Below are 20,549 nucleotides of genomic sequence, written 5' to 3'. Positions count from 1 at the left end.
AAATGACATATATTTGCATATACAGATAGATACTTGCATAACGAGGACTTTAGGCTGAAAAAAAGCTATCTGTAGTGACATAGGAAACCCTGCTAGTATAGCGGTTAAGTGTTATGGGCCAGTTCTACTCTGTCCTATAGGGTCGCTATTAGTCACAATCGACTCGACGGCAATGGGTTTGTTTTTTTTGTTGTTTGTTTATAGTGACATAGTTCTTTAAATATGTGTTTTCAAAGATAAGCGAAATTTTAAAGTGGGATTTTCATTCCAACAAAGAGCCCCAAATTGTTCCTATGCAGTTAGAGCTGCAATTGGGAAATAAACGCTAAAGGAAAAGTGTAATTCCATTTTCAGAAGTCAAATTTGTAAACTCAGTATAAGACACGCTTGCTTTGAAATCCAAACATGCATATACAGGGGAAACTTATTTTTCAGTGGTAAACTATAAACTTCCGAGTTCTAGAAAACTATCTCTTAAGATATTTCAACAATCTATAACTTTTTAAAAAATGCTAAGGTTTCAAGTTATTCGGTTTCCTTAAAATGAAATTGTTTCAACCCTTAAATAGTAGACTGGAATCAACACGTATATACCTAACCTTATAAATGCATCAAATAATATAAAGATAAGAATATTAAACATTTTAAGTAACTGTCACATCCTCACCTCCCACATCAACCTGTAATCCATGTTTTCATCCAAGTCTTCAGGCATTCTCTTCTCTCCAGCAAATGGTCCAAATTTTTCACCCTGAGTATAAATGATTATATTGAAAAGGATTAGTACTATAATCAAGTTACCAAAATAACTTACCACTTCTCTTCTGGAAAAAAATTTTTTTCTCCAAATTCTTAGGCCCAATGTATGAAGACACATTTAAAATGTTAACTAATCACAGCACAAAATATTTTCATATATAAAATCTAACAATGTGTTTTTAGTCTAAGAGTCTGAATCCATAAGACAGGAGGCAATATAAAGGGGTTCAATTACTTAACATTCAAATTCTGACAAGGCCCTGAACACTGTACCTACTCTGTTTCAATCCTCTTCATGGCCTCTGGCACGTGGTGTGAAAACGAAAAGCACTGAGCTCTGCCTGACTCGAGAGACATGCCCACCAGGCAGAGAATCACCTGGTTTCCAGAAAAATCATAAATTCATCCCTATCACATACTGGAAAGTAGCAGGCTTTCCATTCTTAGAGGAAGACCTTCATAAATAAAGTTTAAATTCTGCCACCAATCTTTCCAACAGCCGTGAGAACACACTATCAACCAGGGTGTCTCAGGGTGCGTGCTGTGAAGCCCACTTGAGTGAGAATCACCAGGTTTGCTTTTCAAATACTGAATCCTGGACTATTAAAATCAGAATCTCTGAGGGTGGGACATAGGTATCTGCATTTCAGCAAGTTCCCAGGTGAGAACGGTACACCTCGGTATGTACACCACAAGCGGCCATGATGCCACGTTCCACAGACAGACAACTGTCTTCCCTCACCAAGGCAACCAAGTCAGGGACTAAAGAGACAGAGAGAGTTGAGTCATGTTCATCTGTACAGATGTCCTGCAGAACTGTGTGCAGACAGGATACAGAACCACGCATGCCTTGTGACCTTCCCCCTAACCAGCCTATGACTACTTTCCAGAAGAATCCTTCCCTTTGCACTCAGATGGAGGAAGGAGGAAGCAACAAAATCTCAGGGGGACCTTTTGAAGAACACTGTCAGGGAAAAAATAACCACCAAAGCAATCCTTCAAGGAATATAAATTACTTCATGAACAAAAGAAAAACTCAGCTCTTGGGAATATTCATTTTGGAGCTTGAAGAATTTATAAATAGCAAAGTAAATCAGCCCTCTCAACTCACAGATAAAGAAAAGAGGTTCTAAAAACCCACAAATAGGAGGCAGGGCCAAGATGGCAAAGTAGTCAGACACTTCCTGTGGTCCCTCTTACAACAAAGATCTGAAAAACAAGTAAACAGATTATACATGACAATCTAGGAGCCCTGAACATCAAAGGCAAAGTTGAGGAATCGGACTGAGCACCAGGGGGATGGAGAGATGTTTCAGAGGCAGCCTGGAGTTGCCAGAACTGACCCAGCAGGAACTCACACCCTGCAGGGTGGATGAGCTGGTGTGCACAATAAGGCAAGCAGTGGCACTCAGGGAGCATTATCCACATCAGGAGAGAACAAATGGTAGAGAGACTGTTCAAACCTCTAGAACCAGTGAAAAGTGGCACTCAAACAGCAAAAGGTAACTACATGCATCTAACCTACCATGCAGATCAAAAAAACACCCCCTTTGGGAAGAAACTCTCTCCCATTTACTTGCCCCTAACCACTCTGCCCCCATTTTGGGCTGGCTTCAGTGATTCCCATGTCCCCTGGGCTGAACACGGGACCCGTCGCTGGCCCTGAGCCATTCTCTCAACTTTGGAGAGGGAACAAATTAGCAAAGAGGAAAAAATAATCCCTAAACCAGGAACTCAGGGAAGGCACAGCTCCTTGGCCTAGGCACAGGCATAAGGGGTCCATGGACTTTGAATATCTGTCGCCCCTGCTAGACCTATGCGGACCCATTTCAACAGCATAGGTCCTTATTAGCATAGTACAACAAAGTATATACGTGAAGCCTAATTTCAACTGTATCAGCTATAAGATGGATGGCAGGTTCATGACATTCGACACTGCTCTGCCCATGAAGCAGAATACGCACCAACCCACATCAGAGGCCTGAGGACTGATGGCTCCACCCATGACACCTAGCCATCGACAACAGGAGTCCAAGAATAAGTGGTGACTCCCAGTCCTTAGGCAAACAGCACTGGGTGCCCATATTCTGGCTGCAAAACCAACCCCCTTAAGCGCTCTAGGGAAAAGGGACGTGCTTCCTTCCCAGACACTCAGGGGCGGCGATCAGCCCCCTGCCTTGCTCAGCACATGACCCCCACTGCAGACAGATACCGGTGCCTACTCCAATCATCCCTGCCTGTTTAGGACTGTAGGTGAGAGCCTGCACCAAACATTTCGTAACTAACTACCTGGACACATTAAGCTAAATCCATACGAGAAAAGTAAACACATTCCTGGGCTCACATACCTAGCAACAGCTCTAACCACCTGATGACAGGATGTGAGAGCTTCAAAGGCACCAATAATCAAACTAACTCATATGAGCAGCCTATTTGGGCATATCAAAAGAAAACGAGAACCTAGGACACAGTAAGCAAACGTAAAATAAATAAATATAATAACTTATTGGTGACTCAGAGACAACAGTCAATATCAAATCACATAAATAGGTAGACCATGATGGCTTCAGCAAATGCCCAAAACAAAGTATCAAGAAATCTACCAGCAGAAGAGAACTTCCTGGAATTACAAGAGGTAGAATTCAAAAGATTAATACATAGAGCTCTTCAAGAAATCAGGAACGAGATCAGGCAAAACGTAAAATAAGTCAAGGAACACAAGACAAAGCAATAGAAGAACATAAGAAGGTCATACAAGAACATAATGACAAATTTAACATGCTGCAAGAATCCACAGAGAGACGGCAAACAAATCCAAAAGATTAACAATAAAATTTCAGAATTAGACAACTCCACAGAAGGTCACAGGAGCCGAACTGAGGAAATGGAAGTCAAAAGTAGTGAGACTGGAGATAAAGTAATTGACACCAACTTATTTGAGGAAAAATGCAATGAAAGAATTTTTAAAAAATGAAGAAAACCTAAGAATTATGTGGGACTCTATCAAGAGGACTAATCTACGACTGCTTGGAGTACCAGAATGGATAGGATAACAGAAAATACAGAAAGAATTGTTGAAGATTTGTTGGCAGAAAACTTCCCTATTATTGTGAAAGATGAGAGATATCCATCCAGGAAGCTCATCAAACCCCACACAAGATAAATCCCAAAAGAAAGACACCAAGACATATTATAATCAAACTTGCCAAAATCAAAGACAAAGGGAGAGTTTAAAGAGCAAGATAGGGATAAATAAAAAGTCATCTACAAAGGAGAGTTAATAAGGCTAAGCTCAAACTACTCAGCAGAAACCGTGCAGGCAAGAAGGCAATGGGATGACATATATGAAGCCTTGAAGGAAAAAAATTGCCAACTAAGAATTATATATCCAGCAAAATTGTCTCTCAAATATGATGGCAAAATTAGGGCATTTCCAGGTAAACAGAAGTTTTGGGAATTTGTAAAAACCAAACCAAAACTATAAAAATATGAAAGGGCATCCTCCGGTTAGAAAATCAATAACATCAGATAACAACCCAAGACTAGAACATAGGACAGAACAACCAGATATCAACCCAGAGAGGGAAGTAGCAAATAAATCAAAGCTAAAACACTGAAAAGAGGAAAGCAGAGACATCGATATGCAAAAGATGACAACATTAAACCAAAAAAGAGGGAATAAATAACATAGCTATAGATCTTTCATATGAAGAGGAAGTCAAGATAATATAAAGAAATAAAGATTGGTCTAAACAAAGAAAAACAGAAGTAAATGTTAAGGTAACCACAAAGGAAGCTAACAATCCTACATATCAAAATAAAAAACAAGAAAAACATAAAGACTAAGCAATTACAAAATCAATGAAAAATATGAATAGAAAATACATAAAGAAAAATGACTCAGCACAGAAAATTAAGTGGGAAAAAGAATTCTCAACAACACAAAATAAAAGACATCAAAATGACAGCACTAAACTCATACCTACCAATAATTATGCTGAATGTAAATGGACTAAATGCACCAATAAAGAGACAGGGAGTGCAGGATGCATTAAAAAAAAACGATCTAAGTGCTGCCTACAGGACACATCTTAAGACTTAAAGACACAAACCAGAACTCAAAGGATGGAAAAGAATGTATCAAGCAAACAACAATCAAAAAAGAGCAGGAGTGGCAATATTAATCACTGATAAAATAGACTTTAAAGGAAAGGATAAGGAAGGACACTATATAATGACTAAAGGGACAATTTACCAGGAAGATATAACCATATTAAATATTTATGCACCTAATAACAGGGCTTTAAGATACATAAAACAAACTCCAACAGCACTGAAAAGTGAGACAGACAGCTCCACAATTATAGCAGACTTCAACACATGACTTTCAGTGAAGGACAGAACAACAAGAAAGAAGCTCAATAAAGACACAGAAGATCTAAATGACACAATCAACCAACTTGACCTCATAGACATACACAGAACACTCCACCAGCAGCAGCCAAGTATACTTTCTTTTCTAGTGCACATGGAACATTCTCTAGAATAGACCACATGTTAGGTCCTAAAGCAATCCTTAGCAGAATCCAAAACATCGAAATATTACAAAGCATCTTTTCTGACCATAAGGCCATAAAAATAGAAATCAATAATAGAAAAAGCATGGAAAAGAAATCAAACACTTGGAAACTGAACAATACCCTGCTCAAAAAAGACTGGGTTATAGAAGACATCAAGGGTGAAATAAAGAAATTCATAGAATCCAATGAGAATGAAAACACTTCCTATCAGAACCTTTGCGACACAGCAAAGGCAGTGATCAGAGGTCAATTTATATCAATAAACCCACACATACAAAAAGAAGAAAGGGCCAAAATCAAAAAAATATCCCTACAACTTAACAAACAGAAAGAAAGCAACAAAAGAAACGCTCAGACACCAAAAGAAAGCAAATAATAAAAATTAGAGCAGAATTAAATGAAATAGAAAACAGAAAAACAATTGAGTTAACAAGACCAAAAGCTGGTTCTTTGAAAAAATTAACAAAATTGATAAACCACTGGCCAAACTGACAAAATAAAAATGGGAGAGGAAGCAAATAACCCAAATAAGAAATGAGATGGGAGATATTACAACAGACCCAACTGAAATTAAAGGAATCATATCAGATTACTACAAAAAATCATACCCTAACAAATTTGAAAGCCAAGAAGAAATGGATGAATTTCTAGAAAAACACTACCCACCTAAACTAACACAAACAGAGGTAGAATGACTAAATAGACCCATGACAAAAGAAGAGATTGAAAAGGTAATCAAAAAACTCCCAACAAAAAGAAGTGGACAAAATAAAAACATTAATTCTACTACTGGAACAAACAGAAAGAGAGCACCAAAAGAAGCCCTCAGGCACCAGAAGAAAGCAAATAATAAAAATTAGAGCAGAATTAAATGAAATACGGAATACAAAAACAACTGAAAGAGTTATTAAGAAGACCAAAATCTGGTCCTTTGAAAAGATCAACAAAATAGATAAACCACTGGCCAAGATGACAAAAGAAAAACAGGAGAAGAAACAAATAACCAGAATAAGAAAGGAGATGGGCAATATCACAACAGACCCAACTGAAAGTAAAAGAATGAAAACAAAATACTATGAAAAATTGTACTCTAACAAATTTGAAAACATAGAGGAAATGGACTAGTTTCTAGAAACACACTACCTACGTAAACTAACACAAACAGAGGTAGAACAAATAAATAAACCTATAACAAAAGAGATTAAAAAGGTAATTGAAAAACTCCCGATGAAAACAGCCCTGGTTCTGATGATTTTTCACTGGAGAATTATACCAAACTTTCAGAGAAGAGTTAACACCACTAATACTAAAGGTATCTCAGAGCATACAAAAGGATGAAACACTCCCAAACTCATTCTATGAAGCCAGCATAATGTTGATACCAAAATCAGGTAAAGATACCACAGAAAAAATTACAGACCAATATCTCTTATGAACGTAGACCCAAAAATCCTCAACAAAATTCTAGCCAATAGAATTCAACAACATTTCAAACAAAATAATTCACCATGGCCAGATGGGATTCATACCAGGTACGCAGGGATGGTTCAACATCAGAAAAACAATCAATGTAATCCATCACATAAATAAAACAAAAGACAAGAATCACAAGATCTTATCAACTGATGCAGAAAAGGCATTTGACAAAGTCCAGCACTCATTCATGGTAAAAACTCTCAGCAAAATAGAACGGAAACCATACAAGGAGGCCGTTTATCACCACTCTTATTCAACATTGTGCTGAAGGGCCTTACCAGAGCAATTAGGCTAGAAAAAGAAATAATGGGCATTCAAATTGGTAAGGAAGAAGTAAAAGTATATCTATATGCAGATGATATGATCTTACACAGAAAACCCCAAAGAATCCACAAGAAAACCACTGAAGAGAAGATTTCAGCAAAGTATCAGGATACAAGATAAATATACAAAAATCAGTTGGATTCCTCTACACCAAGAAAGAGCACTTCGAGGACGAAATCACCAAATCAATACCATTTACAATAGCCCCCAAGAAGATAAAATACTTAGGAATAAATCTAACCAAAGTTGTAAAAGACCTATACAATGAAAACTATAAGACACTATTGCAAGAAACCAATAGACCTACATAAGTGGAAAACATATGTTGCACATAGATAGGAAGACTCCACATAGTGAAAATGTTAGTTCTACCCAAAGCAATCTATAGATACAATGCAATCCTGATTCAAATTCCCATGACACTTTTTTTTTAATAATTTTTATTGAGCTTTAAGTGAACGTTTACAAATCAAGTCAGTCTGTCACATATAAGCTTATATACACCTTACTCCATACTCCCACTTACTCTCCCCCTACTAAGTCAACCCTTCCAGTCTCTCCTTCCGAAACAATTTTGCCAGTTTCTAACCCTCTCTACCCTCCTATCTCCCCTCCAGACAGGAGATGTCAACACAGTCTCAAGCGTCCACCTGATACAAGTAGCTCACTCTTCATCAGCATCTCTCTCCAACCCACTGTCCAGTCCTTTTCATGTCTGATGAGTTGTCTTCGGGAATGGTTCCTGTCCTGGGCCAACAGCAGGTTTGGGGACCATGACCACCAGGATTCCTCTACTCTCAGTCAGACCATTAAGTCTGGTCTTTTTATGAGAATTTGGGGTCTGCATTCCACTGATCTCCTGCTCCCTCAGGGGTTCTCTGTTGTGCTCCCTGTCAGGGCAGTCATTGGTTGTGGCCAGGCACCATCTAGTTCTTCTGGTCTCAGGATGATGTAAGTCTCTGGTTCATGTGGCCCTTTCTGTCTCTTGGGCTCTCAGTTATCATGTGACCTTGGTGTTCTTCATTCTCCTTTGATCCAGGTGGGTTGAGACCAATTGATGCATCTTAGATGGCCGCTTGTTAGCATTTAAGACCCCAGACGCCACATTTCAAAGTGGGATGCAGAATGTTTTCATAATAGTATTATTTTGCCAATTGACTTAGATCTCCCCTTAAGCCATAGTCCCCAAACCCCTGCCCTTGCTCCGCTGACCTTTGAAGCATTCAGTTTATCCCGGAAACTTCTTTGCTTTTGGTCCAGTCCAGTTGAGCTGACCTTCCCTGTGTTGAGTATTGTCCTTCCCTTCACCTAAAGTAGTTCTTATCTATTAACTAATCAGTAAATAACCCTCTCCCATCCTCCATCCCTCCTCCCCTCGTAACCACAAAAGTATGTATGCTTCTCAGTTTATACTATTTCTCAAGTTCTTATAGTAGTGATCTTATACAGTATTTGTCCTTTTGCCTCTGACTAATTTCGCTCAGCTTAATGCCTTCCTGGTTCCTCCATGTTATGAAATGTTTCACAGATTCGTCACTGATCTTTATCGATGCATAGTATTCCATTGTGTGAATATACCACAATTTATTTAACCATTCATCCGTTGATGGCCACCTTGGTTGCTTCCAGCTTTTTGCTATTGTAAACAGAGCTGCAATCAACATGGGTGTGCATATATCTATTCGTGTGGAGGCTCTTACTTCTCTAGGGTATATTCCCAGGAGTGGGATTTCTGGGTTGTATGGTAGTTCTATTTCTAACTGTTTAAGAAAACGCCAGATAGATTACCAAGGTGGTTGCATCATTTTACATTCCCACCAGCAGTGTATAAGAGTTCCAATCTCTCCGCAGCCTCTCCAGCATTTGTCATTTTGTGTTTTTTGGATTAATGCCAGCCTTGTTGGCGTGAGATGGAATCTCATCGTACTTTTAATTTGCATTTCTCTAATGGCTAATGATCGAGAGCATTTTCTCATGTATCTGTCAGCTGCCTGAATATCTTCTTCAGTGAAGTGCGTGTTCATATCCTTTGCCCACTTCTTAATTGGGTTGTTTGTCTCTTTGTGGTTGAGTTTTAACAGAATCATATAGATTTTAGAGATCAGGCGCTGGTCAGAGATGTCATAGCTGAAAATTTTTTCCCAATCTGTAGGTGGTCTTTTTACTCTTTTGGTGAAGTCTTTAGATGAGCATAGGTGTTTGATTTTTAGGAGCTCCCAGTTATCTGGTTTCTTTTTGTCATTTTTGGTAATGTTTTGTATTCTGTTTATGCCTTGTATTAGGGCTCCTAGGGTTGTCCCTATTTTTTCTTCCATGATCTTTATCGTTTTAGTCTTTATGTTTAGGTCTTTGATCCACTTGGAGTTAGTTTTTGTGCATGGTGTGAGGTATGGGTCCTGTTTCATTTTTTTGCAGATGGATATCCAGTTATGCCAGCACCATTTGTTAAAAAGACTATCTTTTCCCCAATTAACTGACACTGGGCCTTTGTCAAATATCAGCTGCTCATATGTGGATAGATTTATATCTGAGTTCTTAATTCTGTTCCACTGGTCTATGTGTCTGTTGTTGTACCAGTACCAGCCTGTTTTGACTACTGTGGCTGTATAACAGGTTCTGAAATCAGGTAGAGTGAGGCCTCCCACTTTCTTCTTCTTTTTCAGTAATGCTTTGCTTATCCGAGGCTTCTTTCCCTTCCATATGAAGTTGGTGATTTGTTTCTCTATCACCTTAAAAAATGACATTGGAATTTGGATCGGAAGTGCATTGTACGTACAGATGGCTTTTGGTAGAACAGACATTTTTACTACGTTAAGTCTTCCTATCCATGAGCAAGGTATGTTTTTCCACTTAAGTAGGTCCTTTTCAATTTCTTATAGTAGAGCTTTGTAGTTTTCTTTGTATAGGTCTTTTACATCCTTGGTAAGATTTATTCCTAAGTATTTTATCTTCTTGGGGGCTACTGTGAATGGTATTGATTTGGTTATTTCCTCTTCGATGTTCTTTTTGTTGATGTAGAGGAATCCAAGTGATTTTTGTATGTTTATCTTATAACTTGAGACTCTGCCAAACTCTTCTATTAGTTTCAGTAGTTTTCTGGAGGATTCTTTAGGGTTTTCTGTGTATAAGATCATCTTATCTGAAAATAGAGATAATTTTACTTCTTCCTTGCCAGTCTGGATGCCCTTTATTTCTTTGTCTAGCCTAATGGCTCTGGCTAGGACCTCTAGCACAATGTTGGATAAGAGTGGTGATAAAGGGCATCTTTGTCTGGTTCCCTTTCTCAAGGGAAATGCTTTCAGGCTCTCTCCATTTAGAGTGATGTTGGCTGTTGGCTGAGTATAAAATAAAAAAAAAAAATAGATGCCCTTTATTATGTTGAGGAATTTTCCTTCAATTCCTATTTTGGTGAGAGTTTTTATCATGAATGGGTGTTAGACTTTGTCAAATGCCTTTTCTGCATCAATTGATAAGATCATGTGGTTTTTGTCTTTTGTTTTATTTATACGGTGGATTACATTAATGGTTTTTCTAATATTAAACCAGCCTTGCATACCTGGTATAAATCCCACTTGGTCGTGGTGGATTATTTTTTTTTTTATAATGTTGTTGAATTCTATTGGCTAGAATTTTGTTGAGGATTTTTGCATCTATGTTCATGAGGGATATAGGTCTGTAATTTTCTTTTTTTGTGATGTCTTTACCTGGTTTTGGTATCAGGGATATGGTGGCTTCATAGAATGAGTTAGGTAGTATTCCGTCATTTTCTTTACTTTGAAATACCTTTAGTAGTAGTGGTGTTAACTCTTCTCTGAAAGTTTGGTAGAACTCGGCAGTGAAGCCGTCCAGGCCAGGGCACTTTTTTGTTGGGAGTTTTTTGATTACTGTTTCAATCTCTTTTTTTGTTATGGGTCTATTTAGTTGTTCTACTTCTGATTGTGTTAGTTTAGGTAGGTAGTGTTTTTCTAGGAATTCATCCATTTCTTCAAGGTTTGCAAATTTGTTAGAGTACAATTTTTCGTAATAATCTGATATGATTCTTTTAATTTCAGTTGGGTCTGTTGTGATGTGGCCCACCTCGTTTCTTATTCGGTTTATTTGTTTCCTTTCCTGTATTTCTTTAGTCAGTCTGGCGAATGGTTTATCACTTTTGTTAATTGTTTCAAAGAACCAGCTTTTGGCTTTGTTAATTCTTTCAATTGTTTTCCTGTTCTTTAATTCATTTAGTTCAACTCTAATTTTTATTATTTGTTTTCTTCTAGTGCCTGATGGGTTCTTTTGTTGCTCACTTTCTATTTGTTCAAGTTGTCGGGACAGTTCTCTGATTTTGGCTCTTTCTTCTTTTTGTATGTGTGCATTTATCGATATAAATTGGCCTCTGAGCACCGCTTTTGCTGTGTCCCAGAGGTTTTGATAGGAAGTGTTTTCATTCTCGTTGCATTCTACGAATTTCTTTATTCCCTCCTTAATGTCTTCTATAATGCAGTCTTTTTTCAGAAGGGTATTGTTCAGTTTCCAAGTATTTGATTTCTTTTCCCTGCTTTTTCTGTTATTGATTTCCACTTTTATGGCCTTATGGTCTGAGAAGATGCTTTGTAATATTTCGATGTTTTGGATTCTGCAAAGGTTTGTTTTATGACCTAATATGTGGTCTATTCTGGAGAATGTTCAATGTGCGCTAGAAAAAAAAAGTATACTTTGCAGCAGTTGGGTGGAGTGTTCTGTATAAGTCTATGAGGTCAAGTTGGTTGATTGTAGCAATGAGGTCTTCCGTGTCTCTATTGTGCTTCTTACTGGATGTCCTGTCCTTCTCTGAAAGTGGTGTGTTGAAGTCTCCTACTATAATTGTAGAGGTGTCTATCTCACTTTTCAGTTCTGTTAAAGTTTGTTTTATGTATCTTGCAGCCCTGTCATTGGGTGCATAAATATTTAATATGGTTATATCTTCCTGGCCAATTGTCCCTTTAATCATTATGTAGTGTCCTTGTTTATCCTTTGTGGTGGATTTAACTTTAAAGCCTATTTTGTCAGAAATTAATACTGCTACTCCTGCCCTTTTTTGTTTATTGTTTGCTTGATACATTTTTTTCCATCCTTTGAGTTTTAGTTTGTTTGTATCTCTAAGTCTAAGGTGTGTCTCTTGTAGGCAGCATGTATACAGATCATGTTTCTTTATCCAGTCTGAGACTCTCTGTCTCTTTATTGGTGTATTTAGTCCATTTACATTCAGCCTAGTTATAGATAAGTATGTGTTTAGTGCTGTCATTTTGACGCCTTTTTATGTGTGTTGTTGACAATTTCATTTTTCCACTTACTTTTTTGTGCTGAGACGTTTTTCTTTGTAAATTGTGTGTTCCTCATTTTCATAGTATTTGACTTTATGTTTGCGGAGTCGTTATGTTTTTCTTGGTTTTTATTTTGAGTTATGGAGTTGTTATACCTCTTTGTGGTTACCTTAATATTTACCCCATTTTTCTAAGTAAAAACCTGACTTGCATTGTCCTATATCACCTTGTATCCCTCTCCATATGGCAGTTCTATGCCACCTGTATTTAGTCCCTCTTTGTGATTATTGTGATCTTTTACATATCGACTTCAATGATTCCCTGTTTTGAGCGTTTTTCTTTTTTTTTTTTTCTTTTTAAAATTAATTTGTTTTTGTAATTTTCCTATTTGAGTTGGTATCAGGATGTTCTGTTCTGTGACCTTGTGTTGTGTTGGTATCTGATATTATTGGTTTTCTGACCAAACAATTTCCTTTACTATTTCTTGTAGCTTTGGTTTGGTTTTTGCAAATTCTCTAAGCTTGTGTTTATCTGTAAATGTTTTAATTTTGCCTTCATATTTTAGAGAGAGTTTTGCTGGATATATGATCCTTGGCTGGCAGTTTTTCTCCTTCAGTGCTCTATATATGTCATCCCATTGCCTTCTTGACTGCATGGTTTCTGCTGAGTAGTCTGAACTTATTTTTATTGATTCTCTTTTGTAGGAGACCTTTCTTTTATCCCTGGCTGCTTTTAAAATTTTCTCCTTATCTTTGGTTTTGGCAGGGTTGATGATAATATGTCTTGGTGATTTTCTTTTTGGATCAATCTTAAATGGGGTTCGATGAGCATCTTGGATAGATATCCTTTTGTCTTTCATGATGTCAGGGAAGTTTTCTGCCAACAGATCTTCAGCTATTCTCTCTGTGTTTTCTGTTATCCCTTCCTGTTCTGGGACTCCAATCACACGCAAGTTATTCTTCTTGATAGAGTCCCACATGATTCTTTGGGTTTCTTCATTTTTTTTAATTCTTTTATTTGACTTTTTTCAGCTATATTGGTGTCAATTCCTTGGTCCTCCAGATTTCCCACTCTGCATTCCAATTGCTCGAGTCTGCTCCTCTGACTTCCTATTGAGTTGTCTAATTCTGTAATTTTATTGTTAATCTTTTGGATTTCTGAATGCTGTCTATGGATTCCTGCAACTTATTAATTTTTCCACTATGTTCTTGAATAATCTTTTTGAGTTCTTCAACTGTTTTATCAGTGTGTTCCTTGGCTTTTTCTGTAGATTGCCTTATTTCATTTCTGAGGTCATCCCTGATGTCTTGAAGCATTCTGTAAATTAGTTTTTTATATCCTGTATCTGGCAATTCCAGGATTGTATCTTCATTTGGGAAAGATTTTGATTCTTTAATTTTGGGAGTTGTAGAAGCAATCATGGTCTGCTTCTTTATGTGGTTTGATATCGACTGCTGTCTCTGAGCCATCACTAAGATATTGTAGTGATTTATTCTATATTTGCTCACTGAGTCTTATCTTGTTTTGTTTTCTTTCAATATACGTAGATGGGCTACTAGATTGCGCTGTCTTGAATGTTGCAGCCCTTGATTCACTTATGTCCTATTACCAGCTGATTTGGGCTGTTACCATATATATAAGCCTAAGAGTCCATTCACTATTCTTGAGTAGAATCTGCTTTTGTGTCACCAAGTGTGTGGTGCAGACTGTCACCTATCCACCTAGAGAAGTAGTGGTGATAGTTGTATGCACCAGATTCTAGTAGCAGCAGGGGTTCACACTCCAGGGGGGGCGGGATGCCAACAGGCCCCATGACACTTTTTAACAAGATGGAGAAACAATTCATCAACTTCATATGGAAAAGGAAGAGGCCCCAGATAAGTAAAGCATTCCTAAAGAAGAACAAAGTGAGAGGCCTTACTTTACCTGATTTTAGAACCTATTACACCGCCACAGTAGTCAAAACAGCGTGGTACTGGTACAACAACATATACATAGGCCAATGGAACAGAATTGAGAATCCAGACGTGAATTCATCCACCTATGAGCTGCTGATACTTGACAAAAGCACCAGGTCTGTTAAATGGGGAAAAGGCAGTTTCTTTAACAAATGGTGCTAGCATAACTGGGTATCCATCTGCAAAAAATGAAACAAGACCCATACATCATACCATGCACAAAACTAACTCAAAATGGATCAAACACCTAAATATAAAATCTAAAATGATAAAGATCTTGGAAGAAAAAGTAGGGACAATGCTAGGAGCCCTAATACATGGCATAAACAGAATACAGAACATTGTTAACGATGCACCAATTCCAGAAAAGAAACTAGATCACTGGGAGCTCCTAAAAATCAAACACTTTTGCTCATCAAAAGACTTCACCAAAAGAGTAAAAAGAGAACCCACAGATTGGGAAAAAATTTTTGTTTAAGACAAATCTGATCAGGGTCTAATCTCTAAAATATACATGATACTGCAAAATCTCAACAAGGGAAAGACAAATAACCCAATTAAAAAATGTGCAAAGGATATGAACAGGCACTTCACTAAGAAAGATATTCAGGTAACTAGCAGATACATGATGAAATGTTCACGATCATTAGCTATTAGAGAAATGCAAATCAAACTGCAACAAGATTTCACCTCACCTCAACAAGACCAAAAACACCAAACCCAGTGCCACTGAGTCGATTCTGACTTATAGTGACCCTACAGGACAGGGTATAACTGTCTATAGAGCTTCCAAGGAGTGCCTGGAGGATTCGAACTGCCGACCCTTCAGTTAGCCGCCATAGCACTTAGCCACTACACCACCAGGGTTTCCCACCTCAACAAGGCTAGTGTTATTTCAAAAAACACAAAATAATAAATGTTGAAGAGATTGTGGATAGACTAGAAAACTTATATGCTGCTGGTGAAAATGTAAAATGGTACAACCACTTTGGAAATCGATTTGGCACTTCCTTAAAAACCTAGAAATAGAATTACCATACAATCCAGGAATCCCACTCCTTGGAATATATCCTAGAGAAATAAGAGCCGTCACTACAAACTGATATATGCGTATCCATGTTTACAACAGCAAAAAGATGGGAACAACCTAAGTGGACAAATGGATAAACAAACTACGGTACATTCACACAATGGAATACTACCCAACTATAAAGAACAACCACGATTCCATGAAACATCTCATAACATGGATGAATCTGGAAGGCATTATACTGAGTGAAATTAGTTGCAAAAGGACAAATACTGTATGAAACCACTATTATTAGAACTCAAAAAAAGGTTTAAAACACAGAAGAAAACATTCTTTGAGACTTACCAGGGTGGGGATGCGGGGAGAGGGTATTCGCTAACCAGATAGTAAAAGAAAATAGACAAGAATTATCTTAGATGAAGGAAATGACAACACACAATATAGGGGAAGTCAGCACAACTGGACAAAACCAAAAGCTAAGAAGTTTCCAAACACTTCGAGGGATAGAGTAGCAGGGGCAAGGGTCTGGGGACCCATGGTTCCAGGGGACTTCTAGGTCAAGTGGCACAACAAAGTTTATTAAGAAAATGTTCTGCATCCCACTTTGGTGAGTGGCGTCTGGGGGTCTTAAAAGCTAGCAAGCAGCAATTGAAGATGCATCAAGTGATTCCAACCCTCCTGGAGCAAAGGAGAATGAAGAACAGCAAAGACAGAAGGAAAATATTACCCCAAGAGACAGAAAAGGCCACATAAACCAAAGATACCATCATCCTGAGACCAGAAAAACTAGAAGGTGCCCAGCTACCACCAATGACCGTCCTGACAGGGAACACAACAGAAAGACCCTGAAAGAGCAGGAGAAAAGTGTGGTGCAGAACTCAAATTCTAAGAAAAAGACCAGAATTAACGGTCTGATTAAGACTGGAGGGCCCTCAAAAAGCACAGTCCCCAGTCTCTCTTAGCCCAAAACTAAAACCATTCCCGAAGCTAACTCTTCAGACAGAGATTAGACTAGACTGTAGGACAAAAAATGATACTTGTGTAGAGTGTGCTTCTTAGCTCAATAGATACACGAGACTAAATGGGCAGCTCCTGTCCGGAGACCAGATAAGAAGGCAGAAAGGGATGGGAGCTGGTTGAATGGACACAGGAAATCTGGGGTGAAAAGGAGGAGTGTGCTGTCATATTACAAGGACAGCAACTAGGGTCACATAACAATCTGTGTATAAATTTTTGTATGAGAAACTAACTTGAACTGTAAACTTTCACTTACAGCACAATTAAAAAAAAAAAAGATGAGAACGTAAAAGGGCGAGAAAACTAGATTAATGAAGACAGAACAACCAGAAAAGAAATAATAGAATGTTCACGCATTGTGAAGAATGTAACCAATGTCGCTGAACAGCTTGTGTAGAAATTGTTGAATGGGAACCTAAACTATTGTGTAAACCTTCACCAAAACACAATCAAATATTACTTTAAAAAAACACACACACAAATAATGGTGTAGCCAGGAGGACCTATTCTTGAATATTAACCTGGAGTCAGAAAATACCTGTAGGTAGTCCTCAAATCAAGACTGGAATTCTAAATAACTCAAGCACAAACATACCAAAGAAACAGAGAGACTGCTGACTGTTTGTATAAAGGTTCAGAAATTAAGACAATCATATTTTAGAGACCAAGTTTAGAAGCTGTAAGGCTGCTCTGCTTCTCAATCCGCACAGTGCCTCATCAGCCACTTGATGCTGAAATTGAGCACTCAGCATCACATCTCAGACAGATACAGAACAACAGCCTCAGAGATGCTTTCTTTAAAAAGTAATCATTTCTCTCCTCAAGACAGGGCCTCACCAGTATTAAATGGCAGCTAAAATAACGGGAGGTGAGGGGGAATGCAAGAACAGGGAAGGGGAACTAATTTTACTGAACCACTATGCTACGCTCAAAATAATCCTATGTTGGAATAGAAAACTGAGACCCTAAAGAGTTAACATTACTTGTTTGATTAAGGTCAATCAGTGGCAAAGGTCAGAGACAGGATTAGGAACCAGTGACTTAATGCTGAATGGAGAGTTCAGGCTGTCCACTTCACTATGCCACATTCCAGACACTGGCACATGCTGCCCAGGCAGGATGATGATGCCCTTCTCTCTCTCAGTTATGCACAACAGTTAGCAATTAACCAGGCAGTGACTTGCTCACAGTGGACACTCAGTACATTGACTGCTGAATTCAAGGAACTGTCTGAATTGATCTTTAAGCCAATGTAGAAAACAGTCCAAAAAATAAAGCGTATGTGTGTTCTTTCATAAATTTGAGGATTTGGTATTAATGTGTGTGGTTCAATGTTTCACTGTACTTTATCACGTATTTAACCTTTATCAACTATTGTAGGAGAAAATAATCTGTGGTCACGTTTTCCAATGCAGCTGATATACCCATCCCAAACAGCCAAATCGTCTTTGCAGTACAAATTTGGAAAAAGGAATACTGAATCTATCAATTCAGCAGTGTTCAAAGGACAGAACACAAAGGAATAGAAACCAAAAATAAAGCGCTGGGGTCAAGATAAAAGCCTGCTTGGATGCAGGCTTAGTAAGATTATTTAAAACGAACAGAGTGATTCCAGATTTTCTAATTAGTTATATCTTAAAACTTCAAAAATTCAAAATAAGAATCAGGACTCTGACTATAAAGCCTCACTACTAATAGTTAACAAATACTTTCTATCACACTCTCATAAACTCAAACTACTAAATTATAATAAATAGTGGCTTTCAATTTTTTTTTTTTACCTCAACTCATAGTAAGAAATACATTTTATATGGGATCTCCTAAAATTTAAATACTTATGCTCATCAAAACAGTAAAAAGACAAAGTACAGGCTGGGAAAAACAGGAATGACATATCCAACAAGGGTCCAGTCTTTAAATATATACAAAATGTCAACAATTCAACAACAAAAAGACAAACAACTCCATTAAAAAATGGGCAAAGGACATGAACAGACATTTCACCAAAGAGGACATTCATGCAGCCAACAAACATGTGAAAAAATGCTCACGATCATTAACCATTACAAACCAAAAAAACAAAACCTGTTGCAACTGAGTCAATTCCGACTCATAGCGATCCCATAGGGCAAAGTAGAACTGCCCCATAGGATTTCCAAGGATTTGAACCACCAACCTTCTGTTTAGCAGCGTAGCTCTTAACTACTAAACCACTACACTGCCAGGGTTTCCCATTAGCCACTAGAGAGATGCAAATTAAACTACAGTGAGATACCATCTCACCCCTTCTAAAATGGCACAAATTAAAAAAAAAAAAAAACAGGAAACAACAAATGCCGGCGAGGACGTAGAGAGATTAGAGCTCTTATCCACTGCTGGTAGGATTGTGAAATGGTACAACCACTATGGAAAATGGCATGCTGTTTCCTTTAAAAACTTGAAATACAAATACCTGATGATTCAGCAATCCCACTCCTAGGTATATACCCCAGAGATCTAATAAAAGAGACACAGGCAGACATATGCACACCTATATTGCACTAGGCACAATAGCAAAAAGATGGAAACAACCTAAGTGCCCATCAACAGATGAGTGGATAAACAAAATGTGGTACATAAACACAAAGGCATACTACGCAGTTCATTATTTCATAAGGAATAATGATAAGTTCTCAAAACACTGTAACGTGGATGAATCTGGAGGACGTTCTGCTGAATGAAATAAGTCAATCACCAAAAGACAAATATCAGGGAGGAGTGGAGGGGGAAATCACCCACTAAACAGTAGATGTTTCCTACTTTTGGTGATAGGAAAAGTAGCAAAGAATGTGGGTAAAGTACGCACAGCTTGACCAAGAAAAAATGATGTCACTAAGAAATACACAAGAGAAAAGAACATTTTCGGTAAAGGATAACACATACTGTGTTTTTAGCAGAACATATTTTCATAAGCAGGCAATGCTAATTTTTTTACATGTTGCTGTAAAAAAATTAGCATACCATGCTTACAAAAATACTTCATGGCAAAGGGTGTGGTTGCAAACTGACGTAGAATAAGCGTATTATTTGCATAAAAAATGGAATATAATTTTCCAACACTAACAACCAAAAAGTCTGTCGTACTGTGGGGACTTGCGTGTTGCTGTGATGCTGGAAGAGATCCATATTTATGCCTATTCCCAAGAAAGGTGATGCAACTGAATGCAGAAATTATACAACAATATCATTAATATCACACACAAGCAAAATTTTGGCAAAGATCATTCAAAAATGGCTGCAGCAGTATATCGACAATGAACTGCCAGAAATTTAGGCCGGTTTCAGAAGAGGACGTGGAACCAGGGATATCACTGCTGATGTCAAATGGATCCCGGCTGAAAGCAGAGAATACCAGAAGGATGTTTACCTGTGTTTTATTGACTATGCAAAGGCGTTCAACTGTGTAGATCATAACAAATTATGGATAACATTGCGAAGAAGAGGAATTCCAGAACACTTAATTGTGCTCAAGAGGAACTTTTACATAGATCAAGAGGCAGCTATTAGGACAATACAAGGGGATACTGATTGGTTTAAAGTCAGGAAAGATGTGTATCAGGGTTGTATCCTTTCACCATATCTATTCAATCTGAATGCTGAGCAAATAATCTGAAAAGGTGGACTACATGAAGAAGAACGGGACATCAGGATTGGAGGAAGACTCATTAACAACCTGCGTTATGCAGATGACACACCCTTGCTTGATTAAAGTGGAAAGGACTTGAAGCACTAATAAAGATCAAAGACCACAGCCTTCAGTATGGCTTACGTGTCAATATAAAGAAAACAAAAATCCTCACAAATGGACCAATAAGCAACATCATGATAAATGGAGAAAAGATTGAATTTGTCAAGGATTTTATTTTACTTGGATCCACAATCAACAGCCATGGAAACAGCAGTCAGGAAATCAAATGACACACTACGCTGGGTAAATCTGCCACAAAGGACCTCTTTAAAGTGTTGAAAAGCAGAGATGTCACCTTGAAGACTAAGGTGCGCCTGACCCAAGCCATGGTATTTTCAATCGCATCATAGGCATGTGAAAGCCAGACAATGAATAAGGAAGACCGAAGAAGAA

The 20,549-nt window shown here is 37.9% G+C and overlaps 1 protein-coding gene across 2 annotated transcripts in view; it reads right to left on the bottom strand.

Annotated features, from left to right (window-relative positions):
* Positions 1 to 20,549, bottom strand: part of PRDM5 (PR/SET domain 5) — a 290,703-nt gene that overhangs the window by 231,479 nt on the left and 38,675 nt on the right. For both annotated transcript variants that reach the window (XR_775716.3, XM_010590528.3), the window contains exon 2: positions 668 to 751. Coding sequence is in view for 1 of the 2 variants with exons in the window: in XM_010590528.3 (XP_010588830.1) it covers positions 668 to 751 (84 nt within the window). In the remaining variant the exon portion in view is untranslated. The remainder of the gene's footprint in view (positions 1 to 667; positions 752 to 20,549) is intronic.

This window comes from Loxodonta africana, chromosome 5 (genome assembly GCF_030014295.1).
Source record: "Loxodonta africana isolate mLoxAfr1 chromosome 5, mLoxAfr1.hap2, whole genome shotgun sequence".
In the NCBI taxonomy this organism is placed as follows: domain Eukaryota; kingdom Metazoa; phylum Chordata; class Mammalia; order Proboscidea; family Elephantidae; genus Loxodonta; species Loxodonta africana.
This window is presented reverse-complemented; position numbering and strand designations above follow the sequence as displayed.